We start from the raw sequence: 27,664 nt of genomic DNA, 5'->3' as shown, positions 1-27,664 counted from the left end.
AGGGGCTTAGCTGCAGAGCGGCAAGGCAGGGCCCGGCTCCAGCCTCGGGCACCGGGCAGCACCATCAGCCCTGCACGTCCCCTGTCCCGGCCGGTGCTGGGAGGGACAGGGCAGCTGGGCCCCACAGCACCAGGGCTGGGCACGGCCGGGGAGCAGCAGCTGGGAGCCACAGGCGGCACCGGGGGCTGCCCCAGACCAGAGACAGGCCCTAGCCCGGGGCAGCCAGGCTGACAGGACAGGGCCAGGGGCTCGCCCAGCTGGGGGGCCAATTCATGTAACGCACCTCAGGGCCCTGCCCCCCAGCCCAGGACGCCCTGTGCCCCCAAGGGAACTGGGGAAAAGCAGGATCTACCCCCCCCCCCCCCCGCCTTCCCCCCGAGGCAATTCTGCACCAGAAAAACCGGCTTTGGCTCAGTTTGCGCCGCCTGGAGCCGGCGCTGGAGACTCGGCTCCACGTGGCATTAGCGGGTCCCCCGAGGACACCGGCTGCCAGGGCTAAGGCCGCCCCTGCTCTGCGGGGGGAGGGGGGACAGCTGCTCGCCCGACCCGGCCCACCCCGGGCTGCGGGAACAGGCCCATTTTACGGTAAGCAGCAGAGTTTCCGGGGGAGCCGCAGCTGGCACGGGCCGGCCCGAGAGGAAAGCTGCTCTCTGAGCCGGAGCACCGGGTCGAGGTTTATTTCAGAATCTGTAAACAAGGGAACAACGCCCAGCGGGGCTGGAGGAGAAACGGGCCCTGCTCCGCTCTCTGCAACCAAACACTGAGCACCAGCTCCAGCAGGGGAAACTGAGGCACTGAGCCAGAACTGGACCCAGGCGTCCGGGCTTCGAGCAGCGCCGCCTCTGTCCGCAGCTGGCAGGAAGGGGTAGGGACAGTGACCCCAGCTGCTGGCGAGGGGCGCGGTAAACCTGGCCCTGGGGGGGAAGTTGCCACCCCACCCTCAGTTCCAGGGTAGGCCTGGGGCTCAGGCCCGGGGGGCTTTGCCCAGGGGCCCCTTGGGCCGCTGAGTCTGTTGCGCCGGCCGCTTCCTGCTTCGGCGCTGGAGCTGGCGGTGGCGCAGGCGGCGCGGGTTGAGCCCGTAGGCCTGGAGCCTGTGCCCGCTGAACTCCCGCCCGCCCACCCGCACCTTGGCACCCAGCAGCAGCCCCTTCCGCCCCCGCCGCCTCGGCCGCGGCCCTGCCTTGGGCCCAGGGGAGGCCTTCCCCGCCGGGCCCCCAGGCTGCCCAGCAGGGGGCAGGGTGGGGCTGAGGGCCCCTGCCATGGGCACCGAGGGCCCCTCGTCCTCCTGGCACTCAGCCAGGCCGGCGCCGTGCGGCTCCTGCTCCTTCGCCTTGTCCTGGTGCTTCTTTCCCAGCCTGGGCCGTGTCTCGTCCCTGCCGGCCGCCTCCGCGCTGCAGGACAAGGAGAGGGGCCAGGTGAAAATCTGGGGGGGAGCCTAGGGCATGGTGCCAACTCAGCCCTACCAGAGCCACCCACCCCCCGCGAGGCCTGCGGCCCCGAGAGCAGGGGCATCGCCAGCCCAGGGGCCCATCCAGCCGGGTATCCCGTCTCCGGCGGAAGGTGCAGGACGCCCTGCAGGAGGCAGCAGAAGTACAAGCATCCAGGCTTTTCACACTGCCCAGCTCTTGGCCTCCCTGGGCTCATGTGGCAGGGAGTTCCACCGACCCCCGGTGCCTCATGTGAGCACAGCATCTCCCGGCTCAGGGGCACCCCCCGCCCTCCCAGCCTGGCAGGGGGGCACTGCCCAACAGGCCCAAGCAGCAGGGGGGAGAGGAGGGACCCTGCTCTCTGCAGAGCAGCCTCAGTTCTGAAACCCCAGTACAACCCCCTCCTGCTGCCAGCCCCCCGGAGCCCCACAGAATGTGCAGGGGGGGGGGGGGCATCCAGCAGCCTCCTGGGACTCCTAAAAACCAAGGGAACTCCCAGCCAAAACAACGTGGTTAGGGACGAGCTCCCGTGCAGGTGAAGGGTTCAAATCGCGCGGCGGGAGCATGGGGGACCCAGCGCTGGCGCCCCCTGCTGGAGCCCAGGCCCAGGGTACGTACGCGGCTGAGAGGGACTTTAGGACCTGCTGCTTCTTGCTGGTGTTCTGCGCCTTGCGGGTGTAGGCGGCCTTGTCCTGGAGCTCCTCCTTCTCCGACCTGCGGGGAGACGCGGGGTCGGAGGCCTCAGATACTGACCCACAGAGAGGGACCCAGGGGTCACCCTCCAAGGCCTCTAGTTGGAGGAGATGGGCTGAGAATCAGCCTGGCAGCGTGTGAACGGGACATGGACAATAATCCGGCAATGCTATGGAGAGGGAAACTGAGGCACACACAGAACCCAGGAGTCCTGACTCCGAGCCCTCCCCTCCACCTCAGCTCTAACCTCCACACTTCACTCCCCTCCCAGAGCCAGGGCTAGAACCCAGGAGTTCTGGCTCCCAGCCTCCCCCCTGCCCTAACCACTAGACCCCACTCCCCTCCCAGAGCCAGGGATAGAACCCAGGAGTCCTATTCCAGCTCACCCTGCCTGCTCACCTGAGCAAACCCAAGTCCTGGTTTGAAGCACCCCTTGTCCCCCAGCTGGGCCGGGGGCCCAGGACCCATCTGCTGCCGTCCCATCCCCCACCCCACCCCCAAGCGCCGCAGGGGAGGGCAGCCCCCCAGCCCCTCACCTGTACATGCAGGTCTTGCGCAGCGAGCACCAGCGGTTTAGCTCCTTGTCGTCAGCGGCCAGGATCTGACGGGGGGCGAGAGCAAAGTGGGGGAGGGTTCATGACCTGGGAGGGGCAGGGACCCGCCTTGGATCCAGACGGGGAAACTGAGGCACAGCGAAGGGACAGGATTGATCCCCTGAGGTCAGAGAGTCGGGGCAGAGCTGGGGAGAGAACTCAGGGGTCCTGGTTCCCAGCCCCCTGCTCTGACCACTAGGCCCCACTCCCCTCCTGGAGCTGGGACAGAAGCCAGGCTGGGCCCTGAACTGTGGGGAGGCCGGTGGAGCACGGGGCGGGTGCCAGGCAGGGAAGGGGCTGCGGCTGCCGGACGGGGAAGGGGCGCCGGACGGGGGAGCGGCGGGGAAGGGGCAGCGGGCACCAGGGGGCGGCGGGTACCTCGTCGGTGCTGAGGCCGAAGTCGCAGGGCACCACGGCGCGGTACCAGACGGGGCGAGGGAGGGGCAGGGGCGGGACAGCGGGCAGTGGGGCAGGGGCGGGCACCGGGGGGCGGCGGGTACCTCGTCGGTGCTGAGGCCGAAGTCGCAGGGCACCACGGCGCGGTACCGGAAGCGACAGGGCAGGTCGTCGATCAGGTCCTCATAGTCCAGCCGATAATACTCGTCCAGGTATTGCTCGAAGGAGCCCTCCTCTGGGGGGGGAGACGGGGGGCTCAGCACAGCCCTGGGGGTGGGGGGGCTTCAGGGGCTCCCTGGTCCAGCAACCCCCTCCCAGCCCAGGGCAGCACCCCCAGTGACCCCCCCACCCGGGTCAGTTCCCTCTCTCCGCTGGGGGGGGCCCTGAGGCGGACCCAGAGGGGGCTGGGCCCCCTGGCCGCAGGACGCCCTTGGGGCAGACCCAGAGGACACCGGGAGGGGCAGGAGGGCGGCAAAGGGGGGCCCCCAGGGGCTCCCGGTGGGGTGGGGCAGGACGGGGCCCAAGGAGCTGGAGCAGGCTCCGGGCAGAACCCCCCCCGCCCCCCCTTACCAGGGTCGAACGGGGGCTTCTCCCGCTCCACGGCCTCCGTGAACCGCGTCTTGCGCTTCCTCTTCCCCAGCAGCCTCGGCGCCTCCTGCTGCCGCTGCCGGGGGGGGTCTGGCCGCCCGCGGGGGTCGTAATCCGCATCCATCTGGGGGGACAGGTCACACTCGGCTCAGGGAGACGCCCCCCAGCCCCACGGCCGTGCCGGGAGCGCCCCCTGCTGGAGTCCCCCGGCACTGCCCCCAGCGTCAGGCGTTCAGCGGGGTCTGAGCACCGGCTGGCGAGTTCCCTCTGCCCCAGCGACGTACGACGAAGTCGGGGTCCTCGCAGTGCGGCTCGTAGCTCCCCTCGTCCTCCGGCCACTCGCCCCCCTCCGCGGCCCGGCCGCTCCAGGTGTCCCAGTTCCAGCCGTCTGGGTCCAAAGGGGAAAGAGACGGTTTCGCCGGAGCGGATTCGTACCCCCACTGCCCCCCCACGCCCCCAGCTATGAGCCGGGGCAGGGATCACCCCGCCCACCACTGAGAGGCAGCCACCTCTGGCTGGGGCGCGGCAGCTGATTTTAACAGCCCTGCCCACAGGGTTTGGGACAGGAATGGGGGGGAAGCTCAGATGCAATGTCCCCTTGCTGCCCCCCCCGCCCCGTTTGCAGTTTGGGGGCGCTATGGAGCCAGCCCCTCCCAAAGGGAGTGAGTCTCATTTGCATATGTGAATATGCAAATCAGATCACCTTCCCCCTGCAGAGGGGGGGTGGGGGGAGAAGTGATCTCCCCAGCTGATCTGAGCACAGAGGGGGGGTGGCAGTCTCATGCTGCCCCCCCATTGTCCTCCCCCCACATTCCCCCACCTACTTACCATCCACACCCTCCTCCTCCTGGAACTGCGGCTTCTCCTCCTCAGCCTCCCCATAATACTCGGCCCCAAAGAATTTCTGTGGGGTGGGAAGAGAAGGAGCCGAGTGACCAGCTGGGCGGAGAGGGGCAGGATCCCTCCTCCCCCGGGGCAGGGAGTCCCAGGGGGACAGGACAAAGGAGTCCCCCCACGGCAGGTCCCCACCCCAGCCCCCTGCCGGGCTGCACCTCTCGCCCCAGAGGGGAGGGGACCCCCCTGCCGCTGGGGATGCGGCCCGGAGACCCACAGAGGAGTCAGGCCAGGCCAGGGACATGGGGCCCGGGCCAGATGGGAGCCAGCTGGGCTTGGCACGGGACATTAACCCTTGGAGCCCAGATGGGCGTGGCAGAGTCAGGAGATGCGAGGGCCCCATGGGGAGAGCGGGGAGGTCCCTGCAGGCCAGCCAGGAGGTGCCGGGAGGCGCCCAGGCCCCACTGGGGGGCAGGGGGGGTGTCTGTGGCACAGGGCTGAGAGGTGCCAGGGCCCAGTGGGGGGCAGGGGGGGTGTCTGTGGCGCAGGGCTGAGAGGTGCCAGGCCCCAGTGGGGTGGGCGGGGTCTGTGGCACCGGGCTGTGCGGGGCCAGGGCCCCGTGGGGTGAAGCGGGGGGGGGTGTCTGTGGCGCAGGGCTGAGAGGTGCCAGGCCCCAGTGGGGTGGGCGGGGGTGTCTGTGGCGCAGGGCTGAGAGGTGCCAGGGCCCAGTGGGGTGGGCGGGGGTGTCCGTGGCGCAGGGCTGAGAGGTGCCAGGCCCCAGTGGGGGGCAGGGGGGTGTCTGTGGCGCAGGGCTGAGAGGTGCCAGGGCCCAGTGGGGTGAAGCCGGGGGGGGGGGGGGGTGTCTGTGGCCCAGGGATGAGATGTGCCATGCCCCATTGGGGGGCAGGGGGTGTCTGTGGCGCAGGGCTGAGAGGTGCCAGGGCCCAGTGGGGGGCAGGGGGGTGTCTGTGGCACAGGGCTGAGAGGTGCCAGGGCCCAGTGAGGGGCAGGGGGGTGTCTGTGGCGCAGGGCTGAGAGGTGCCAGGGCCCAGTGGGGGGTAGGAGGGCGGGGGGCTGTGCCGCAGGCCAGGAGGCGCCAGGCCCCCCAGGGCGAGGTGGGCGCATCCCGGTCCCCCGGGCGAGGGCAGGTGCACGGGGGCCTCTCGCCTGCATGAGCCGGTCGTGTTCGGCCGGGTCGAAGGCCCCCTCCAGCTCCTGCTCCCCGAAGCCCACGGTCGCGTTGCCCGTCGCCTCCCGCAGCTTCTCCAGCTTGGCCAGGATCTCCTGGCGCTTCAGGTTCTTCAGCTGCTTCAACTCCTCCTGCTTCCGGGCCTTCTCCTGGGGGGGGGGAACGGACCGGGGCTTATTATGGGATGGGCTCCCCTCGGTCGCTGATGCCTCCGCCACCTCCCCCGCAGCACAGAGAGATGGGGGGGGGGGGGCGGCTCCTAACCCCCAAGAGACTCTGTGTCCGATAGAACCAGCCCCTGGAGACACCAGTACACGGAGGCACCAGTACACGGAGGGTAAAGACCAACCAGAGACAGGAGCAGGAAGAGAACCCAGGCGTCCTGGCTCCCAGCCCCCACCCCGTGCTCTAACCACTAGACCCCACTCCCTTCCCGGAGCTGGGGCTAGAACCTAGGCGTCCGGGCCCCCTGTTCTCTCCCCCCATTGAACAGTCTTTGTTCACTCAGCTCCGCGACTCAGGCTGCCCCACAACCTCCAGGGGTGGAGAACCCCCAACCCCCCCTTCTACCCCCCCCACACTGGGGGCATCTCTCACCTTCCTCTTCCTCTCCCTGATCTCCTCACGCTTCTCCTTGCGCCGCTCGTCCTTCCTGCGCACCGAGCTGGCGATGGTCCGCGGATAGGTCCTCACCTGGGGGGGGACAGGGCACCCGTATTACCACCAGATCCCCCCCCCACACACACACAGGCGAGACTCCAGGGACCCTGGCGTCCTGCACCCACGGCCTGGACACTCCCACCCACAGTATGGGAGGCACCCACACTGCAGCCCCCACTCCAGCCGGGGCGGGGTCTCCCAGCACCGCCCTCCTGGGACCCTATCGCGTCCCACCCAGCTGCCCGTGGCTCCAGAGTCACTCCCCCTCCCCGGGGGAGGAACATGGTACCTGGGGAGGGACACAGCACCCGGGGGCGGGCACAAGGGGGACATGGCACCCGGGGGGGAGAACATGGCACCCGGGAGGGGGGCGGAGGGGGGGGCGACACGGCACCCGGGGGGGGCAGGGGGGCGACACAGCACCCGGGGGGTCCCTTACCAGCTGCGCATCAGGCTCCTCAAAGCGAAAGTTGTACTTGCGCTCAAACTCCTCCTGCTTCTTGAGGAAGAGCTCCCCCTCGTCCGAGGAGTCCTCCAGCCGCAGCGGCGCCACGGCCCCGGGGTCCCTGGGGAGAGACAACAAGGCCATGGGGGGGGGTCTCCAGGAACTAACCCCCCCGGAACCTCTCCTGGGGGTGACGTGACACCCTGGCTGGGCCATCGGTGCCGGGGATCGAACCCACGACCCCGGGATCTAAAGGGCTGAGCTAAGAGCCAGCAGCATCAGCCGGGCCTGGGAGCAGCAGGACAGAGTGGGGGCGGGGGGGGGCTCAGCCCAGGCTCCCCCTCTGCTCTAGCCCTCCCCAGGCCAAGGCCAAGCGCCCCCCTGCTGGCAGCCGTCACCCCCACTCTGCAGCGCCGCATGCTTGCCCCATATGTTGATTTCAACAGGTGCCCCTCCAGGCACTAGCCACCCCCCTGGGGTAACCTGATTCCCCCGCCCCAGCTACAGGGACCTCTGCTCACAGGCCATGTTTTCACCCCTGCCCGCTATCCCCAGGAAGCCCCCTCCCCCACAACACTCCCAGCCCCACGGCTGCCCCCCACTCCCCACCACACCCGTCCCCATCTGGTTCCAGTGGGTTCTCCTCCTGCCACAGCAATAACCCCCCCCAGCTCCTGCTCTGATTGGCCACACCCACCCCAGACTGGCCAATGGGAGAGGCGGCCGGTCTCCAGGAGTTCCAAAGGACACATGTCCAGGCAGGCGCAGCTGGGGCGGAGCCGCCCACCGGGGGGCGCTGCTGTGCAGAGCCATGATTCTGGGGGCCCAACCCCCACTGGATCTGCAGGGCACGCAGCACAGGGGGTCAAACCAGGCCCCCCAAGTTAGAGACCCCCCACCCCCACCCAATAAAACATGGTCCGCTCGTGATCTGGCTCCTGGGGTCGGGCTCCCTCCTCCAGCCCCACGCGGCAGGGAAAGACAGAGGGCAGGAAAGCTGCTCCCCAGCTGCACCCACTGCACTTGCCTTCCCTCCTCCTCCTCCTCGTCCTCCTCGTCCTCCTCCCGGTAGCCCTTGTTCAGGATGTAGTCGCGTAGGAAGCGCTCCCCGGGCTCCAGCGTGGGGTCGCTCCAATACTCCTTCAGCGGGGCCTGGTGGAGAGAAGCCGGCGGAACTCACTGCCACAAGGTGCTGACTGAGGCCAGGTTGGGAGAGGGGCTTAGGACCCCCTCTCGCTTTGGGGCAGGACCCCAACGCTCTAACTGACGTGGGTCGGGAGGGACTTCCCCCAGGGGCAGCCAATCCCATTTCTGCCTCCCGCTCCCACCTCTGAAGCAGCTGGTGCCACTCCTGTCCGAGCCGGGATCCCAGGCTAGACGGGCCCCCGGGCCGAGCCAGAGCTGCAGGCAGATGGGGGCGGGCAGGAGCGGATCGCAGGCTGGGCCGACCCACACGGCGCCCGTCACAGGTTGGCCGTGGGGCGCCGCAGTCCCAGGAGATCGCAAGGGAGAGAGAACAGAGCCCGGAGGGGCCGGCGCCCGGCAGGAGCCTCCTGCCCGTGGCTGAGGATGGACTCTCCAGAGGGGAGACGCTGGAGCGCCGGCACCCTGGGCAAAGGGCGAAGTGCTGGGCCAGGGGCTGGTGGGCGCGATTTGGGTTTACACTGGCTGTGGATCCTATTCACCCACCAGCAGGGGGCCCCCAGGCATCCCCCCCCACCGGCCGCGCCCAGCCCGGGCAGCCAGGGGCAGGTCACAGGGGGCGCTGGCCCTGGGGTCCGGGGCTCCGACAGCACCTGGCCGGGGGAGAACGGGCGCCCGCTTACCAAGTCCTCGAGCTGCTGGTCCGGGGGCGAATCCTGCCCTTTGAGCCAGCTGACATAACCCTCCTCCTCTCGCGCCTGGGGAGGAGATAGCAGAGACCCCGTCAGCACCCTGGACGCCTGCGCAGCCCCCACGGCCCCCGCATCCAGCCAGCCCAGCAGGAGGCGCCGTGCCGAGATCCTCACCTAGGGGAGTCAGCTCCCAGAACTGCAGCCCCCGAGCCCAGCCGCCTGACCCCCCCCCAGCACAGGAACCATCTCTGCCCAGAACCCCCACTGGCCCAAGGACCCGGAGCCCCCCCAGTCACCCACCTTCTCCTCCGGGCTCTTGATCCGTTTCTGCAGCAGGGCCGAGCCGCCCTCCCCCGCGCTCTCCTCCCCGTCGCTGTCTGCCACGAACGGCCGGAAGCTGCCGGGACGGGGACGCCGCGGGATTAGCAGCGGGAACCGGGGTTCGAAGCCACCGGCCACCACCCCAAACGACCACAGGCTGGAGTGCTGCCTGGCTGGAGTGCTGGGCACCCCTAGCCCCCCAGCCGGCACCTCCCCAATGGGCGGCTGCTGCACACCTACCCCTATGGGGGTCACAGCCCATCCCCCCAGCGACCCCCGTGTCTGGTGGGTCCCTGCAGGAACCCACCCTGGTCACCCACGCCCACCCTGTGCCCCACACTCCGCCCTCCCCCTCACCTCTCCTTGATTCGCTTCTGCTCCTCAACGTAGCTCTGGGAGGCGGCTCTCTGCACAGCAAGGGAAACAGAGGGCTAAACCTGGCACCGGTCTCCATACCCCCAAAGGGATCCCCCCCCCCAGCGCTGAGATGCGGCCACCTCTGGGGTGGGGCATGGAGGCTCTTTATACAAGGTTCCCTCTCCTGGCACTGAGATGCGGCCACCTCTGGGGTGGGGCCCAGCAGTCTTTCAGCAGCTCTGGTGCAACAACATAGGGCAGGAAGAGGAGAATCCCACGTCCCACTGACACCGCAGGTGGGGTTAAGGAAGCACAACAGGCTCTGTAGGGGGAAGGCTTCCCTGGCACCTCCTCCCTCCCTCTCTCTGGGCAGAGAAACAGCCCCACCCCCGCCCCACACACAACCTGAAAAGGCCCTTTCCAAACCCCTCCCCACCTTCTGTCTTTCAGCTGCTGCTTCCTCGTCCTCCTCATCCTCCTCGTATTTGCTGGAAGAGGAAGAAAACTGGTTACCTGGCAGCTTCAGCCCTTACGCAGCCCCCGCACCATGTCAGCCGCCATCGGCAGAGGGGCCAAGCACCCAATCCCGGCTATGCCAGCACTGCCACAGACCCACAGCTGCCTGCCGGAGGAGGAGCCCTCAAACTCTGCACTGCCCTTTCAGCGACGGGGCCACCAGTCCTGGGCCTTTGGCCAGTGGCCAGAAGGCTCCAGAGGGAGGCCAACCCCTCATCCGCGTTGTCCTCGACACACACCCAACACCTGAAGCTCTGCATTAAGCCAAGGGCTGTAATTCAATCGCAGGTTTCAGGGCCTCAGCCAGTCGCTGGCAGGGGGCAGGAAGGGATGTTTTTCCCAGTGCACAATTAGACAGATATATCCTGGGGTGGGGTCCCCCTCCCGCCTGCCTCTAAAGCATCAGAGATTGGCCTTGGCTGGAGACGAGATATCGGTCAGTGCACATCAGGGCTCTGACCTGGGACAAAGCGTCCTGCTGCCACTTAAAACAGCCTTAAACCCTATGAAATCGCCCCTCGAGAGACCTCCGTAGCCCCGCCCGGCCCAGCCCAGCCCCCACTCCTTACCCTTCCTTCTCCAGGATCACCTTCCTCTCGTAATCCTTCAGGTACATGGGTTTCTCCTTCCTCTTCGGAGCTGCTGCCTCCCTCCCGCTTTCTGACAAAGAATCTGAGAACAGAGCCACAGCCCAGCTCAGCGCGGGGAGTGCAGGGGAGGCAGCTGGACGTGCGGGTGTCCTGCAGGCTGAGAAGGGCGTCCCCATAGATCGGGGAGCCACAGCCCAGCATTCCTGGGTCGGGGACCCCAGCCATGGCCTTGGGGGTGGGGACTTCAGGAATGGAGTAAAGGCAGCGGGGGAGGGGTCCCAGCTGGGAATTAAGCTGGGGGGGCAGGAAGGGGATCCCATGCAGCGTGCCCCTCCTGGGTTACTACAGCAACGTGGCGGGCTGCCCATGGGAGCCAGGCCCGTGCCTCTGCCCCGAGCGGTCCCAGTCCCCATCCCGCCCCGGCACAGCTGGGCAAGGGGAACAGAGTTACTGTGACCAGCGGGACCCACCTCGGACAATGCTTCCTCCTGGCAGCACCACAGAGTCACGCCAACCCTGCGGCTCTGATGGGGGGGAGCCACCGGGGCAGGGAGCGAGGGGGAGGGGTGCACAGCAGAGGCACACATGGGAGGGGGAGACGTTACCTGCTTGGCTGTAGAAGGTGGTGTCTTGCTGGTAGATCCTGGGGTCCTTGGTTTTCAGCAGGGCCAGAGTGCGGTAGAAATCTCGGTCTTGCAGGGGGTCCAGCTCCTGCCAGGACCAGCGAATTAGTCAGCAGTGACCCCCCCCCTTTTTCTGGGGCACTGTGTCTAGCACGGACCCCACCCCACAAGGTACCAAGGGGCAGCTCAGCATTATCCCCACAGGACAGAGGGGGAAACTGAGGCACTGAGCAGGGAAGTCACTCACCCGAGGGCACAGAGCCAGTCAGTGTCAGGGGGAATCCTGGCTCCCAGCCCCCTGCCCTGACCCACTAGCCCTCTCTCCCCTCCCAGGGCTGGGGATAGAACCCAGGAGTCCTGTTCTGAAGCCGCTCCCCGTTCTCAGGCCCGCTGACCCCCAGCCTCCATCCCACGCTCACCACGTCGTCCCCACTTTCCTCCGACTCCGAGCTGGACTCCTCGTCGGCCCCATAGCGATCCTGCACTGGGGTGGTCAAAGGCAGTGGGGTTAGCGGGGAGCTGGGGGGTCTGTGGGTACCTCCTCCCCTCTCCCCCAGGTGCCCAACCCGCCCCAACTTCGCCCCCCCAATCCCCTCCTCCAGGACCATGGAAGGAGCGGGGGGGGGGTCTCTGGGTCAGGGCGGGGGGGGCTGCAGGGGCAGATGTCATGCAAGGGGGGGGGGCTGCAGGGACAGGCCCCTGCTGGGGAAAGGCGCCCTTGGGTGGGGGGTTCCCCAGGCTGGGATCAGGCCCCGCCCCCTCGCCAGGCCCCGCCCCCGGCTCACGGCGCTGCAGCTCCTCCCGCCGCCGGTAGCGCCCGTAGCGGGCCGCGAAGCCCGCGTTGATTTTCAGCGCCGGCTCCGGCATCTTCCTTGCCCACCACGTGGGCACCGGGCACTTCCGGGTCGGGGAAGCACGTGGGCAGGCCAGGAGGCGGGGCTCAGGGGCGGCGACCCAGCCCCACCCCCACACATTTAAAGGGACCGCAGCAACCTGGAGCTGTCGGTGAAGTGTCCCCACCCCCTGCTCCCCCCACCAGAGCCTGGGACACCCCCCCACCTCCTTCCCCAACCAAACACCCCCAACCAGAACCCCCCCAGGACATCCCCTCCCCCATCTCTGCCAGTGCCCCTCAGTCCCCCCCCCCCGACTATCCCAGCGCCAGGTGCCCCTTAGCAAACCTCTGTATCTGGGGTAGTTCTCTGGCTCTTACCCCTGTGGTACCCGAGTGCCATAACCAGGAGGTGGGGCAGAGCTTTCATCCCTATTGTACAAATGGGGAAACTGAGGCCCAAAGAGATTTGGGCCTGGGGTCTGTGGCACACTCTGCTGGGGGGAGAGATGCACAGTTTGGGTTCACCCCACGGTGAGCAAATCACTGGGATGCCGCAAAGACAGAACAAAGGGGCCTGGCATGGGGGTGAGGAGCTGCAGCCGGGAAAAGCCTCTGTCTCCGGTAATCTCTCAGCTTCTCCTGGCTTCCGCCACTTGCCCCAGGCTGGGATGTTGTGAAACGGCCCCAGCTGGGCCAAGGGCTTTCGCTTTTATTTTGTAAAGCTGCTGGCAGCAGCCAGCTCTCCTTTCTCCTCATCTCCTAGCTCGGAGGCTGGGCTGCCCCACCCTGGCCTGGCAACAGGCACCCAGCTAGCGTTGCCAAATGCCGGCTTCCTTCCTTCCGTTGCTGTGTCACTGAGTGCCCCACCCAGAGGCTGGGCCCAGGCCACAGTGACAGCCCGTCCGATAAAGCATCCCTTGCAGCGTCACCTCTTGTGCAAAGATCTCTGCGGAGACCCGGCCAGCCCTAGGAGCAGAGACAGGCCCGGGAGCTGGGATCCCCATCCCACGAGCCCCAGAGCGGATCCCGCTGCCCCCCCATCTCCTACAGGTTCCTATAGCAGCATCTGAGCCAGGACAGATGCCAGGCCAGTAGCTGGGAAACCAGCTCCCCCGCCCCCTAGGGGCCTAGCAGAAAAGGGGAAGGTACCCGGCCAGCATCCCCGAGCTGGGCTCCAGGCACGGCTTTGGGGAAGCACAGTCCCCAGCATTGCGTGTAGCATCTAAGGTTGTGCTGGATTCCCAGCCAGCCCAGCAAAGGCCCCGGAAAAACCTGAATAGCTCTGAGCCCTTCTCCCCACAGCACATGGATCAGGGAGGGGAGCTCTGCCCGAATCACTGGCATCTGGGCGGGTTCTTTGCATCTTCTCCAGTCCCTGGTGCAGGCTACAGGGGAACAGGAAGCTCAGACAGGGGAAAAGAGAGGGTGATGCACCAGGGAGCAATGGTGCCAGACCCCCAGTGTCCTCCCCCCGGCAGTTACAGCAACTGGCACACAGGGCAGGAGAGCCCCTGGCCCAGCTCATCACGGGGGAGCCCAGAGCCGGGGGACTGTGCTGCCATAGTTGTGTGGGATGTGATGTGGGTGCAAAACAAGAGGTATCATGGCAGCTGCAACTACTGCCCAGCTCTGGGAGGGGAGTGGGGTCTAGTGGCTAGAGCAGGGGGGGTGCTGTGAACCAGGACTCCTGGGTTCTGTCCCGGGCTCTGTTGCAATCTGTGATACCTCAGAAGAGTCACTTCCCCTCCCAGTATCAAATGGGAGCAGTGACGGGAAGTCTCACTGAAAAGTGCATTGAGATCCTAATTCCCAACCTCTGTGGCAAGACGGCTGCAGGGAACCCACCAGCCCCGCCCACGCCGCCATCTCTGCCGGAAGGAAGAGCCAGGCTTCATAATCCACAAATATTAATTTAATGGTTAAAAACATTAAATTATCCCCCAACATTTCCTCCAAAGCACAATAAATAGAATCTGGTTTAATCTTTTCTCTGTTTTAAAAAAACACTATGTACACAGCACAGATCCACCAATTCATCCGGGGAAGAGGCTGCAGCCGGAAGAATCAAGCTCAAACGTTTTCAACGCACAGACAATTCTGTTTCAAACACACGGGCGCTGGGGGGGGGCAGGCGCACTGCTCACCCGTCCCCGAGGGACCTAGCAGAGGAGCGAAAACACCAGCCACCAGCCCCCAAAACGTGGCTGGCGCGTGGCTTGGCGAGACCACAGAGCCCGGCCTGAGCTGCATTGCATGCTGGGATGTGTAGTCTCTAGGGCAGCCTGGACCAAGGAGGGGCAGGAGGCACAGAGCTGGGACTGGGTATGGAACCCCCATGGGGACGCCCCCTTTAATGGCAGCCCCATGCATGGCCATGGGGGATCCCAACTGCTGGCCGGCCCTAGACACAGGTATTTGCCCCATAGCTCCTACTCAAATCCAGCGCTGCGCTGAGACAGGAGCAGCCCCCCACTGGAGACCCATCAGCTCGGTCCCATTAACCCTTTGCACGCCACAGTTCCCAGTGCCCCCGCCCCTCCCGGCTGGATTCAATGCAAAACGGACACTCACAAAATAACACTGTACAGGGGAGGGGGGGAACGGCAGATACGGGGGTGGGGAGAGACCAGAGAGCACTGTGCATGGAGCTCTCTCCTGGGGAGCCACACAACACCGCCCCCCCCCCCCCGCTTTGCACTGAAGTGGGAGGGGGCAGGGAAGGTCCGGCTTTGCAAGGCAAGGTTAGCAAGCCACCCAGGGATCCGAGTTCGAATCATGGGCAGCAAAACCAGGCATTCCCCCTCCCCCCGCAACAGGTCAGCAACCCGGAAGGGAGCGGGGACGCAAAGAGGAGAGGGTGGGGAGAAGCCCCCCCCCCACTTGGGAACATCCTAGGAGGGGAGAAAAGCACCCACAAAAAATATAAATAGGAACAACAGTGAAAGTTACAGACGAACTCTGAGGTAGGTGGGGGGTGGGGAGCTGCCTTTACACGGGCCGGGATTTAGGACGGGAAGGGGCAGGCAAGTCCCTTTGGGGCGGGTACAACGGAGGGATTGGGGATGTCCCCGGAGGAGCTAGCCACCCCCACCCCAGAGCGGTGCCACCCACCTCCTGCCCAGGAAGGTGTTACGCGGGGGCAGACAGGTGCTGCCCCAGAATGGCCTCGAGGTGCGACAGGCCCAGGTGACGGGCAAGCTCCAGTGGGGTGCGCCCCTCGGCGTCACGGTGCTGCAGGTTGGACTCGGGCGCCAGGTACTGCACCACCTCCGTGTGCCCCTCCCGGACGGCCACGTGGACGGGCAGTGCCCCCGCCCCATCGGGCACGTTGACGTCGGCCCCGTGCTCCACCAGCACGCGCAGGGTGTCCAGGAAGCCGGTGCGGGCGGCGTCGTGGGCGGGTGCCCGGCCGGCCTCGTCCTGGATGTTGGGGCTGGCGCCCTGCTTCAGCAGCTCCTCTGCCACAAACGTGTTGCCGAACATCATCACCTGGGCGAGCAGAGGGGGGGGGGTTGAACCCAGGACCATGCCCCCCCGATGGGCAGCTGGGGACTGCACCTGTGTCCTAGAGCCCGCAGCCCGCTCTAGCCAGGGAGCTGACGGGGACTGGGGCTCAAACCCAGCCCCCCCACCCCCTGTAAGGCCTGGAGCCAGGCCAAGGGGCTGTGTTTGGTCTGCACCCTCCCCAGCTGTTTATAAACATCTCTTGTTTGGGAGGCACCTGGGGGATCAGTGTAAACCGGGGGAGGGGGGGATGCCGGGGCACTGGGGGGATGGGACCCGGGTGCCGGGCGGGGACACACGCACACGAGGGTGCGGGGGGGGGGTCTGGAGATGATGGGGGAACAGAGATTGGGACCCCGCGGGGAGGGAGAGCCCTTAGCTGGGCAGCCTGGGCACAAAGGAGCTGGGGGCTCCCTCACCCCACAACTGCCCTTCGACCTGCAGCTGGGAGGGGGGGGCTGCCGGGGGGGGGGAAGCGGGGGGGCGGCCCCGGGGGTCCCCACCTGCAGCGCCGTCTTGCCGAAGCGGTTGTGCGAGTCGGGATGAACCAGCTCCTGGTGCAGGAGGCGGCGCAGCTCGGTCAGGTCCCCCCGGGCGGCGGCTCCGCTCAGCCGGTCCCCGGCGCTGATCTCGTCCCCCAGCAGCATGGCCGGGCGGGGACCTGGGGGCAGACACACGCGGGGAGGGGTCAGGCCGCAGCCCCGCCGGGCATCGCCCTCCGCCCAGGTACCCCCGCCGGCCCGGCCCCCCGGCCCCTCAGCGCCTTCCCTGGCTCCCCGCCCGGCCCCCAGTGCCTTCCTCGGGCTCCCCGACACCCCGGCCCGGCCCCCCAGCGCCTTCCCCGGCCTCCCCCGCCCGGCCCCTCCCGGGGCTCCCCGGCCCCCCAGCGCCTTCCCCGGGCTGCCCCGCCCAGCCCCTCCCGGGGCACCCCCGCCCCCCAGCGCCTTCCCCGGGCTCCCCCGCCCGGCCCCTCCCGGGGCTCCCCCGCACCTCGGCCCGGCCCCCCAGCGGCTTCCCCGGGCTCCCCCGCCCGGCCCCTCCTGGGCTCCCGCACCTCGGCCCGGCCCCAGCGCTTCCCCGGGCTCCCCTGCCCGCCCCTCCTGGGCTCCCACACCTCGGCCCGGCCCCCAGCGCCTTCCCAGGCTCCCCGCCCGGCCTCCCGGGGCTCCCTGCCCCCAGCGCCTTCCCGGGCTCCTGACACCTGGCCCGGCCCCTATCGCCTTCCCAGGCTCCCCGCCCGGCCCTTCCTGGGCTCCCCGCACCTCGGCCCGGCCCCCAGTGCCTTCCTCAGGCTCCCCGCCCGGCCCTCCTGGGCTCCCGGCCCCTCACCCTGCTGCGGGGCGGCTGCGGCCAGGAGCGGGGCCGGCGGCTGCGGCAGCGGGGAGGGCGGGGGCCGGGCGGAGCTGGGGGCGGGGCGGGGCGGGGCCGGGCTCAGCGAGGCTGGGGCCTGGGCCTGGGCCTGGGGCTGGGGCCGGTCCCGGAGGGGGCGGGGCGGGTCCCGCGCTCGGCTCCGCCCACGTGGCCGCCCCGTGTTTGTTTTTCTCTCCCAGCTCCGGGTTCGAAACATTGTATCCGAAGCACCGGCCCCTGGCCACGCCCCCTCCCCCGGACTGGCCAATCAGAGCCCGGCTCCGGGCCAGCTCTTGCAGCCCCTCGCCTCCTGATTGGGCGCGAGGAGGCACCACGGAGGGCGGGGCTCCCTGATTCAAACGCAGCTTCGGGCGGGAAGGAGGCGGCGGCGCCGGAATGACCGGGACCCCCTGACCCGCCCCTCCCCCCATAACCAGGAACCCCCCCGGGACGGGAACCCCTGACCCGCCCCTCCCCATAACCAGGAACCCCGGGCGGGAACCCCTGACCCGCCCCTCCCCATAACCAGGAACCGCCCGGGCGGGAACCCCCTGACCCGCCCCTCCCCCCATAACCAGGAACCCCCCCCGGGGCGGGAACCTCCTGACCCGCCCCTCCCCCCATAACCAGGAACCCCCCCCTGGGGTGGGAACCCCCTGACCTGCCCCTGTCTGTAACCCCTCCCACCTGACCTCTGTCTCAGTGACCCCACAGGGCAGGAACCCCTGACCCGCCCCTGTCTCAGTGACCCCGCCCTTCCCCATAGGCAGGACCCTCCCCGGCCCCTGTCTCTATGACCCCCAGGGTGGGAACCCCTGACCTGCCCTTCCCCATAGCCAGGACCCCTTTCCCCTGACCCTGTCTCAGTGACCCCCCCAGTAACTGGGACCCCCCTCATGCTAGGAGACTCGCAGACACCAGGCCCCCTAACCCCTGGGGCCAAGCCCCCAGGCTGAGTGACCCCTGGGGCTGACCCCACCTGAGGAGCCACCCCCAGCTCATGGTCTCTGTCCCCACCTGCTAGGAGCCCCCCATCCCATGAACCCCCCACACGCCAGGAGCCTTGCAGAAGTTCTGGCACCCCCAGACCTGGGCTGTGCCCCCCCTTCCTCAGATTCCCCCTGCCATGCTCCATGGGGGAGCGGGGGGCAGCAACTCACCAGCAGCAGAGGAAGCCGCTGATTGGGGGCGGGGGGGTGCTGGTAGCAAGGCAGGCTGCATGCCCAGACACCAGGCCCTAGCCCCCCTAGATGAAGCACCTGCCCCATATGCTGCATTGGAAGATGGGGGGCCAGCTCCCCTGCGATCCAGCCGGGCATACTCAGCTCTGCCCCCCAGCTCACGGCATTACCAGTGTGGGGAAATTCTCAGGCCTTTCCCCACCCCCGGTGCTGCCCCCGGCTGAGAGGGGGAGGATACGTTCCTCTCCATGCAGCCAGGTCAGCGCACCCATCCATCCTGCCTCGCTCCTGCCCCCACCCCTCCGCCTCCCGGCACGGGCGCCAGGCTGCAGGGGGGTGGCCTTTACTCCGGGGCCATTAATAACCAAAGCCAGCAGGCCTGGGCCCCGGGGAGGGGCCGCAGGCGGTTTGGAGCCAGGCCCCGGTTACCTTTCCCCATGAGCACTAGGTCAGACCCTCGCCCTGGGCACTGGAGCTGGCAGGGGACGGGGCAGGATTCTCTGCCTCCTGCCCCCGTCCCGTCCAATTGCCCTCCCAGCTGCTCCATAGCAGGGGTGACGCAGTACGAACCGGCCAGCCGGCAGCAGCCAGAATCCCGTCTCGGGCAGAGGGAGGGACCCGGCGCCCTGCAGGGCAGCGATTCCTCGGCCCCGCGGTGCCCTCCTGGCCCATTGGCTCATGCCCTGAAGCAGGTGGGTTTGGATCCCATCCCAGCTCTCAGGCTCTGTCGTCCTCCCTTGGGATCCTGGCGGGGCCCAATCCCGTGCTCAGGGACGCACACGCAGCCCCACTGACGGCACTGGGGAGCAACTGAGGGCAGAATGTGGCCCTCTGCAAGCCCCGCCCAGGTACCAGCAGCGCCTTCCAGCCCCCCGGCCGCTGGCCCCAAAACCATCCTCAGAGCCGAGCGAGGTTCATTTTCTCTTTATGCAGCGAGAGAGACCAGGGAGAAAGGACCAGGCCTGGGGCCGGCCAGAGGGCAGCGGCCCGGGGGAAACGCACACAAACAAAATTCTCTTCAAAGGGCCTCTCGAGTCACCGGGGGCTGGCCGCGGTCCGGGGGCTGCAGCCTCCTTCGAGCGCGGGGGCGGCAGGATCCCTCGCTGCCCAGCTGGCGCCTACTGGGTCCGGAGCTGGTAATCTGGAGCGAGAAAGGGAGACGTGCGTGAGGGGGGGTCACCGGGATCACGCCAGCGCAACGTGCACCACGGCCCTGTGACCCTTCCCGGAATCTGCCCGTCCTCAGTCAACCCCACCCCCATGGCCAGGGGCTTCCCCCATCTAGGGCTGAGAGGGGAGACCCCAGAGGACCTACCCTGGCCAAAGCACCCCCCAGCTGGGCAGCCCCGGGTGACTCACCCCCGCTCTGGGTGATGTATCGCACCCAGGGCAGCGCCTGGTACCCGCTCTTCTCGATGATCTTCATGTAGCGCACCTGGGGGGGGAGGAAGTCACAAGGCAGGTGGCTATTTGGTGGGGACGTTCCCACCCCCCACTGGCACCCCAGCCTCCCTCCAGCTTGCCAGGCACCGGGACCTTCCCTTCTGGCCCCTCAGCCACCCAGAGACTTCAGGGGCTCGCTGCAAGCTCCAGTCCCCTGGGAGCAGGTGAATTGGCAGACGGGGGAAACCGAGGCACAGGCCTGACCTCCCTGCGTCTCCAACCCATCTGCAGTCGCTGCATTTCCCTTAGCCCCAGCCCCCCAGACAGCCCAGACTCTGCGTCAGGGTCGCAGGCTCAGGGAAGAGGAGGGGGAATGAACCCCACACCTAGCTACTGAGCTGCAGTCCGGGGGGCGGGGAGCTCCCCCACCGAGTCGCTCGCACACAGAACCACCATGCAGCGGGCGCGTCCCCGGCAGGAACCAGAGCGTCCCCAAGCCGTGAGCGGGGAGAGGGGGATCTCCCCACACCCAAGGGAGGCACTGGCTGCCCCCCAAGTCCTGGGAAAGGGTCTAGCCCTGCCCCACATCCTCCTAGTTCTCACCTCCCCACACCCAGCCCCTCTGCAGTGGGGAGGGGCAGATTGGGGAAGCAGCCACAGCTGGGGCCACACCCAGTCAGCTCACTCCAGGCTGAGGCCTCGTTAAAGGCCCAGGGGCTGCAGAGGCAGCCGGTCCAACCCCCTCGCCAGCGAGAAGTGGCCACGACGGAGTGTCTGCCCCAGGCAGCGGGGGCGGGATGACGACTGGCAGTAGCCACTGAGGCAAGGTGGGCCTCGAGGGCGGGGGGTTCCCCTAGGAGGGGAGGGGCACCGCTGGGGGGCAGCACCCCAAGGTAAGGGGCACGGGGGGCTGAGGTGCTCAGACGGCTGGAACTGAGCTAATTCCCAGACTGACCAGCAGGAGGTGCCATGGCAGGGGGGCCCCTCACTCCATACAACCCCCCGCCCCCTCCTGCCTACCTGGATTCCTGAGACGGTGAAGTAGGGGATCTCGAAGCGGACAGCGATGGGCGGCCGCCCCTCCAGCTCCTCCTTCTCCACGCTGGGCAGCCCGAAGTGGGCCCGCATCAGGAACTCTTTCCCACCCTGCGGAGACGAGTGCAGCCCTCAGGGGGAAACTGAGGCTGCAGATTGCCGCAGGGCACCCCCTCCCCTCCGCAAGCAGCCGGCCAACCCGGGGGAATCGATTCGACTACACAGGCAGCAGGCAAGTAACTCACCCAAGGTTACTTAGCAAGTCAGTGGCAGAGCCAGGGATTGAATCCAGCAGCCCTGGCTCCCGGCACCCGTGGCTCTAACCACTAGACCCCACTCCCTTCCTGCAGCCAGGGATTGAATCCAGCAGCCCTGGCTCCCGGCACCCGTGGCTCTAACCACTAGACCCCACTCCCTTCCTGCAGCCAGGGATTGAATCCAGCAGCCCTGGCTCCCGGCACCCGCGGCTCTAACCACTAGACCCCACTCCCTTCCTGCAGCCAGGGATTGAATCCAGCAGCCCTGGCTCCCAGCCCTTGCGGGCGGAGGGGGGGCGCAGGGGCTGCTCTTACCGGGAACGACTTGATGCTCCAGATGACGATGTTCTTCTCAGGCACGTACTTGGCGCTGCCAACGCTGGTCTTGAACTTGGGGGAGTCGGCGTCGCTGGGGACGGGGACTGAGATCTCCACACTGTTGGCCACCGACTGCTTCTTGAACTGGCCCTTGGCCTTCCCAGGGCAAGGGGGGAGGCAGCGTCAGAGGCTTCCCCTTCACACCTCAGCGTCCCCGTGAGCTGGGGCCGGGCGAGGGGGGGATCAGACCCTCCTGCTGCTCGCCCACGGAGGAGTTCATTGGTGGGGCTTGTTATCAGCCATTAGCACCTGGCCCTGCAGCCCAAGGAGGGCTAGCGGAAAGGTCTCCTGCCCAGGTGCCTGTCCGACCACTCAGTCACCTCCTGCCCCCAGAGGGAGGCCACGTTATCCCCATGTTACAGATGGGGAAACTGAGGCATGGGGCAGCGGCCGTGACACACTCAGGGTCCTGCAGGAAACTGACCCCAGGTCTCATGAGTCTAAGGGAGTGTCCCACCCGCTAGGCCCCTCCTGGCGTTCGTTCCCCTTGGCAGGCTCAGTGCAGGCCAAGGGGAGTCCCCACACCCCGTTACTCGGGGGGATCTGGCACAGCAGTGTGAAAATCCAGGGTGGGTGCGAAGGAGCAAGGTGCCTGGGGCCCAGTCATGGCAGGTTCGCCCCGCCCGCACCCAGCCCGGGGGCTCACCTTCACCATGATCTCCACGCGGCTGTGGGAGAACTTCTCGATGACCGACTCGATCCAGATGAGGGGCTTCACCTTCCCACGGGGAGGGAGAACAGGGAGTCAGGCAGCCCTGCCCCGGGTGCTGCCCAGGAGGGAGTCACTCAAGGGCCCCCAGCGAGTCATTGGGAGAGCCAGGGGCAGAACCCAGGAGTCCTGCTTCAACCCACTAGATCCCCACTCCCCTCCCTGAGCCAAGGGCAGAACCCAGGAGTCCTGCTTCAACCCACTGGATCCCCACTCCCCTCCCCGAGCCAGGGGCAGAACCCAGGAGTCCTGGCTCCCAGCCCCTTGCTCTAACCACTCTCAGCCGGGAGCCCCCTGCCCACCGTGGTGAGGAGCCCGGACATGAGTTCGACCCAGGAGTCCTGCTTCCCCCCCTGATCCCCCTCCACTCCCAGCCGCAGGCCAGGCCAGAGGAGTCGGCCCCCCCCCCTCTAACCACTCACAGCTCTCCCCTGCCGGGATGAAGGTGTTGAGCGAGTGGACTTGAGTTGCCAGTCTCCGTCGGGCCGGGGGGCGGAGATGAGATGATCGAGCCGCACACACTGGTGGAACTTGACGTCCTCCAGTTCCACCGACTTGTTCTTGCCACCTGGAACGCAGAGCAGAGGGGGCAGCTGGGGGGGGGCAGAAGGGCTGGGGGGTGCAACTGGATGGGGGGAGCCCTGCAGACACTTAAGATCTCCTGCTTTAGCTGAAAACCAAGACACAGTTTACGTAGGACCTACAATAACTCAAGGCGCTAGAGGGAGCTCTGCGGTGACCTGTGGGGTCAGCATGGCCCCACCCCTCCAGACAGGGCGCCCCACCCCTCTCTCTGCCCCAGGCAGACGGGGCTCACCCCTGGTAGGGGGCACCCCGGGTACTTACGCCCGGTCAGCTCGAAGAGCATGCGGTCGTTGAGGCCCAGCCGCAGCTCGGGCATGCCGGAGAGAAACACCTTCAGCTTGATTGTGCCCACGATCTCGCTGAGCAGGACGCTGCCGTTGGTGTTCACCTGGGGGGCAGGAGCACGGTCAGGGGCGGGACCCCGTTCCCCTCTCCCACGCTGACCCGGCGGCTGGGCCCGGGCTCGGCTGGGGGGCTTGGGCAGCCACCGGCCAGGGCAGGGAGCCACGGCCGGCGTCCACTCTAGCTGGGGGCGTCTCTCCAGCCCCCGGGGCCCTTGGCCCGTCTCCCTCGTGCCCCCCCCCCCGCTCACCAGCAGGTTCACGGACTCGATGACGTCGATGAAAACCTCGTTCTTCTTGTACTTGATGCCCTCGGAGCGCCAGGACACGGCGTTGGTGACGGTGGGGGGCACGTGGGACTTGCCAGTCTCCAGCTTGTTGCCTTGCTGGGTGATGTACCTGGGGACAACGCCCGGTTAAACGAGCCCGTCTCCGTCCCCGGGGCCTGGCCTTTGCTGCCCACTCCGCCCCTGGCTGGAGATCCCGGTTCCCCCCCAGCCCCACGAATCCGGCAGGAAACTCGTCTCTGTGTGAGCCTCCATTTCCTGAGCTTCTCCGTTCGCCTTGTTTCCACTCGCTGCCTCCCCAGGCCCAGCCGCGGGAATCCACCGGCCCCGGGCCGGGCTACTCACTCCTGCAGGATTTTGCTGTCGGTCGTCTGGGGGAACCCGAAATCCATCAGCTCATCCAGCAGCTCGTAGATGACGACGAAGTTGTCTCGGATGCTCTCCTCCTCCAGCTCCTTAAAGTACTCGGAGAAGACCTGGGAGAAGGGCAGGAGCACCAGTCACTTCAGACCCCCATCGCTTGCCCGCCTCTTCCCAGGGGCCAGGGTGGGATCTCCCTCCCCCAGGAATAACCCATGGCCCCACTCTGCCAGCTGGGCGAAGCCATGCCAGGCACGGGGGCTGGGGGCAGCAGAGGGATGACCATGTGGATCTGTTCTGGGATCACATGGAGCTGGGCCCTGCCAGGCCAGCGGGGGGATGAAGGGGAATCAAGTGGATCTGTTCTGGGAACATGCAGAGCTGGGCACTGCCAGGCCAGCGGGGAGATGAAGGGGAATCAAGTGGATCTGTTCTGGGATCACATGGAGCTGGGCGCTGCCAGGCTGGCAGGGGGATGAAGGGGAATCAAATGGATCTGTTCTGGGATCACATGGAACTGGGCACTGCCAGGCTGGCAGGGGGTGAAGGGGAATCAAGTGGATCTGTTCTGGGATCACATGGAGCTGGGCGCTGCCAGGCTGGCGGGGAGATGAAGGGGAATCAAGTGGATCTGTTCTGGGATCACATGGAGCTGGGCGCTGCCAGGCCGGTGGGGAGATGAAGGGGAATCAAGTGGATCTGTTCTGGGATCACACGGAGCTGGGCACTGCCAGGCTGGCGGGGAGATGAAGGGGAATCAAGTGGATCTGTTCTGGGATCACATGGAGCTGGGCGCTGGCAGGGGGATGAAGGGGAATCAAGTGGATCTGTTCAGGGATCACATGGAGCTGGGCACTGCCAGGCTGGCGGGGGGGATGAAGGGGAATCAAGTGGATCTGTTCTGGGATCACACGGAGCTGGGCACTGCCAGGCTGGCAGGGGTATGAAGGGGAATCAAGTGGATCTGTTCTGGGATCACATGGAGCTGGGCGCTGCCAGGCTGGCGGGGGGATGAAGGGGAATCAAGTGGATCTGTTCTGGGATCACATGGAGCTGGGCGCTGGCAGGGGGATGAAGGGGAATCAAGTGGATCTGTTCTGGGATCACATGGAGCTGGGCACTGCCAGGCCAGCGGGGGGATGAAGGAGAATCAAGGGGATCTGGGATCACATGGAGCTGGGCGCTGCCAGGCCAGCGGGGGGATGAAGGGGAATCAAGTGGATCTGTTCTGGGATCACATGGAGCTGGGCACTGCCAGGCTGGCGGGGGGATGAAGGGGAATCAAATGGATCTGTTCTGGGATCACATGGAACTGGGCACTGCCAGGCTGGCGGGGGGGTGGAGGGGTATCAAGTGGATCTGTTCTGGGATCACATGGAGCCAGCGCTGCCAGGCTGGCGCGGGAGATGAAGGGAATCAAGTGGATCTGTTCTGGGATCACACGGAGCTGGGCTCTGCCAGGCTGGCGGGGTGCTGAAGGGGAATCAAGTGGATCTGTTCTGGGATCACACGGAGCTGGGCGCTGGCAGGGGGATGAAGGGGAATCAAGTGGATCTGTTCAGGGATCACATGGAGCTGGGCACTGCCAGGCTGGCGGGGGGGATGAAGGGGAATCAAGTGGATCTGTTCTGGGATCACATGGAGCTGGGCGCTGCCAGGCCGGCGGGGGGATGAAGGGGAATCAAGTGGATCTGTTCTGGGATCACATGGAGCTGGGCGCTGCCAGGCTGGCGGGGGGATGAAGGGGAATCAAGTGGATCTGTTCTGGGATCACATGGAGCTGGGCGCTGGCAGGGGGATGAAGGGGAATCAAGTGGATCTGTTCTGGGATCACACGGAGCTGGGCACTGCCAGGCTGGCGGGGAGATGAAGGGGAATCAAGTGGATCTGTTCCGGGATCACATGGAGCTGGGCGCTGCCAGGCTGGCGGGGGGATGAAGGGGAATCAAGTGGGTCTGTTCCGGGATCAGGCAGAGCTCCAATGTCCAAGGCTTTGCTGCCTCCCCGTGCAGACGTCATTGGCTCTCCCAACCCCTCTGTGCTCAGCCCAAGTGGGGGCCAAGGGGACGTGACACCGAGGCTGCAGCCCATCCCCCCCTTGGATCCAGCGCCACCCGTGCCCTCACCTCCACCACCTTGTAGAGGAAGGAGTAGACTAGCGAGGCGTTGGCATTCTTCATGGTGGTGGCCACCACTGAGAGGCGGGTTAAGGAAAGGGGGGTCACCTTGGGGAGCAGGGAACCACCTTCTGCCCTCGCACCCACCCCTGCCCCAGGAGGACCTGCCAGGGGAGAGGGGTCGGGCGGCTGCCGGTTAGCGCCAGGAGATCATGGGCGCCGGAGCTTGCAAAGGGGTGCAGGGGCGGCAGCCAGCGCTGGCAGGATACGGTACAGGTTGGTGTGCTTGATCCAGAGGAAATGGACTTTGCCGTGGGTCAGCAGGGGCGTCAGGGCCCCCTCCTCCTCCTTCTGCATCAGCAGCGGCATGAAGTGATCGATCTCTGCCATGCTCACGTCCCCCTTGTAGTTCCGGCTGATCAGCGGCTGCAGGACAGAGAGGCGGGGGGCACATGGGGCCAGGCCCGAGGGAGCCCCCCACGGGGACCCCCCCAGGAGCGCACCAGCCCTGCCCCCCACGGGGACCCGCTCCCCACAGCCAGGCTTTGGCCCTGTTCCAACAGGGGCTGAGGACTTTGTGGCCTTTCATTCATTCAGGCGAGTGGCCTGGTGGACTCCTCGCTCAGGGGACCCCCCCGCCAGGCTCCCCATGCAGCCCCTGCCCCCCAAGGCCCAGCAGCCTGGCAGCCCCTCCAGAGCCCAGGCAAGCAGCGCCCAGAGCTCGGTCAGGGTGGGACGAGACCTTCCTGGGGCAGGTTGTTCCCCATCTGCCCCTGTGGAGCTGGGGCCGGGCATCCGGACGGGAGCCGGGGCTGGCCAGTCCCACCTGGCTGTGGCCATCCCGGGACCCCGGGTGGAGTGGGACGTCCCCCCCTTCACAGCATGCTCCTCCCCACATCTCATCTGCTGAGCCAGGGGGCTGGGAGCCAGGACTCTGGGATGGGAGTGGGGTCTAGCTGTTGGGTGGGGGGGGCTGGAAACAGGACTCCTGGGTTCTTCCCCCAGCTCAGGGAGGGGAGAGGGTTCTGGTGATTGGAGCAGGGGCCTGATGCCAGGACTCCTGGGTTCTATTCTTGGATCTGGTTCTGTGGTCCCCCCACCCCCCAGTGCCTCGGTTTCCAGGGCTAGTTGTTCAGGGCTGGGGCTGGGGTGGCACCAGACCAGGGCAGAGCATGCTGGGGGGGTCTCTCCAGCCTCCCTTTAGGGACCATTTGCAAAGTCCCCCCGTTCTCCCCTGCCTGGACCCAGCTGCCCAGGCCGAGCCGGTCGGGGGCGGGAGGCCTGGGGGGCAGCAGGCCCAGGGCTCACCTTGCCTTTGAGGTCCAGGACAAAGACAGCGGAGGCTGACATGATCCTGGCCTGGCCTGGCCCCCTCCGGCCTGTGCACACTGGCCAGGGCTCCCTGCTGCTGCTGCTGCTGCTTCCTCCTTCCTGGCTCCCCCCAGCGTCACCTGGGCCAGGTGAGGGAGCTGCGCCCACAGGTGAGCTGGCCCCTTAAAGGGGAAGTGACACAAATCCGCCGACAGGCGGGGGGAGGCGCCGAGCCCGGCGCACCTGGGCACCGGGACAGGCGGTGCTTGTGCCCTCCAGTGGATCTGCCCCACAGCTGCCCTGGGCTCTGGGCTGCAGCTCCCGGGGGCTGCACCCCCTCTCAGTGCTTAGCCCCAAACTGCTGCCCCCTGCTCAGCCCCTGGGGGGGTCATTCCCAGGGGGAGCAGAGCCCAGTCCTGGGGCTGTCAGCACGTGGGGGTGCCTGGGGGGAGGGAGCTGGGGGGCATTGTGGAAAGATGGGGGGATAGGAGGGGCAGGAGAGGGGGTGGCCTGGGCCAGGGGAATCTCCTTGCTCGGCCCTGGGCCCTGGCCTGGCAAGAATTCCCCAGCCAGCCACGCGGGCGCATTCCAGCCCCGGCCCGGGCGACCTCGCCAGCCAGGACAATGCGGGGCTGTGCTGGGCAGGGCCGGTCCCAGCTGGTATCCAGCCTCCTCTGCGCCGGGCTATGCAGCTAGGCGCTGACGCGTGGCTCCAGGCGTCAAAGGCGGCTTGTTGTGGAGCGGGATGTGGACGGACGTGGGAGCCTGGCACGAGCCGGGGAATGCAGCCAGGCGGCAGCTGGAGCCGTGGGAGCTCATGCCTCAGACTCCATTTCCCGCAGAAGATTCTCGCAGGAGCATCTAGAAGCCCTGAGCAGCATCGGTGTGTGGACGCAGCACGAGAGCGATTCCCTAAGGAGCCAAAGCCTGGGCAGGGACGTAGAGGCCCCGAGGGATGTGACTT

At 67.1% G+C, this 27,664-nt stretch overlaps 3 protein-coding genes across 4 annotated transcripts; all 3 read right to left on the bottom strand.

The window, feature by feature from the left end:
- Window positions 1-379: 379 nt before the first annotated feature.
- On the bottom strand, window positions 380-12,001 carry KRI1 (KRI1 homolog). Its single transcript, XM_039514071.1, has 19 exons — window positions 11,853-12,001; window positions 11,487-11,551; window positions 11,050-11,155; window positions 10,424-10,526; window positions 9,775-9,826; window positions 9,339-9,388; window positions 8,961-9,057; window positions 8,652-8,726; window positions 7,853-7,977; window positions 6,820-6,946; window positions 6,318-6,413; window positions 5,699-5,869; window positions 4,526-4,601; window positions 3,982-4,085; window positions 3,680-3,821; window positions 3,214-3,344; window positions 2,657-2,721; window positions 2,046-2,141; window positions 380-1,391 (listed from the first exon to the last, which is right to left on the bottom strand). The coding sequence occupies exons 1-19, from the start codon at window positions 11,932-11,934 to the stop codon at window positions 965-967; spliced, it is 2,190 nt and encodes a 729-aa protein (XP_039370005.1). The 5' UTR covers window positions 11,935-12,001; the 3' UTR covers window positions 380-964.
- Window positions 12,002-13,796: 1,795 nt separating this feature from the next.
- On the bottom strand, window positions 13,797-16,789 carry CDKN2D (cyclin dependent kinase inhibitor 2D). 2 transcript variants are annotated; one of them, XM_039514113.1, is made up of 3 exons: window positions 16,736-16,789; window positions 15,910-16,067; window positions 13,797-15,391 (listed from the first exon to the last, which is right to left on the bottom strand). In XM_039514113.1, exons 2-3 carry the CDS (start codon window positions 16,051-16,053, stop codon window positions 15,032-15,034), a joined length of 504 nt encoding a protein of 167 aa, XP_039370047.1. In that variant the 5' UTR covers window positions 16,054-16,067; window positions 16,736-16,789; the 3' UTR covers window positions 13,797-15,031. The 2 variants fall into 2 exon arrangements, with proteins under 2 accessions (XP_039370047.1, XP_039370048.1); XM_039514114.1 differs by lacking the exon at window positions 16,736-16,789 and adding an exon at window positions 16,397-16,418.
- Window positions 16,790-18,080: 1,291 nt separating this feature from the next.
- On the bottom strand, window positions 18,081-26,843 carry AP1M2 (adaptor related protein complex 1 subunit mu 2). Its single transcript, XM_039514118.1, has 13 exons — window positions 26,698-26,843; window positions 25,659-25,815; window positions 25,399-25,466; window positions 23,258-23,388; window positions 22,877-23,024; window positions 22,546-22,672; window positions 22,154-22,267; window positions 22,021-22,040; window positions 21,637-21,708; window positions 20,928-21,086; window positions 20,341-20,466; window positions 19,297-19,372; window positions 18,081-19,078 (listed from the first exon to the last, which is right to left on the bottom strand). Exons 1-13 carry the CDS (start codon window positions 26,737-26,739, stop codon window positions 19,056-19,058), a joined length of 1,263 nt encoding a protein of 420 aa, XP_039370052.1. The 5' UTR covers window positions 26,740-26,843; the 3' UTR covers window positions 18,081-19,055.
- Window positions 26,844-27,664: the final 821 nt, after the last annotated feature.

Source organism: Mauremys reevesii, linkage group 25 (genome assembly GCF_016161935.1).
Source record: "Mauremys reevesii isolate NIE-2019 linkage group 25, ASM1616193v1, whole genome shotgun sequence".
In the NCBI taxonomy this organism is placed as follows: domain Eukaryota; kingdom Metazoa; phylum Chordata; order Testudines; family Geoemydidae; genus Mauremys; species Mauremys reevesii.
Note: the sequence above shows the minus strand (reverse complement) of the source record. Positions and strands in the feature narration are given on the sequence as shown.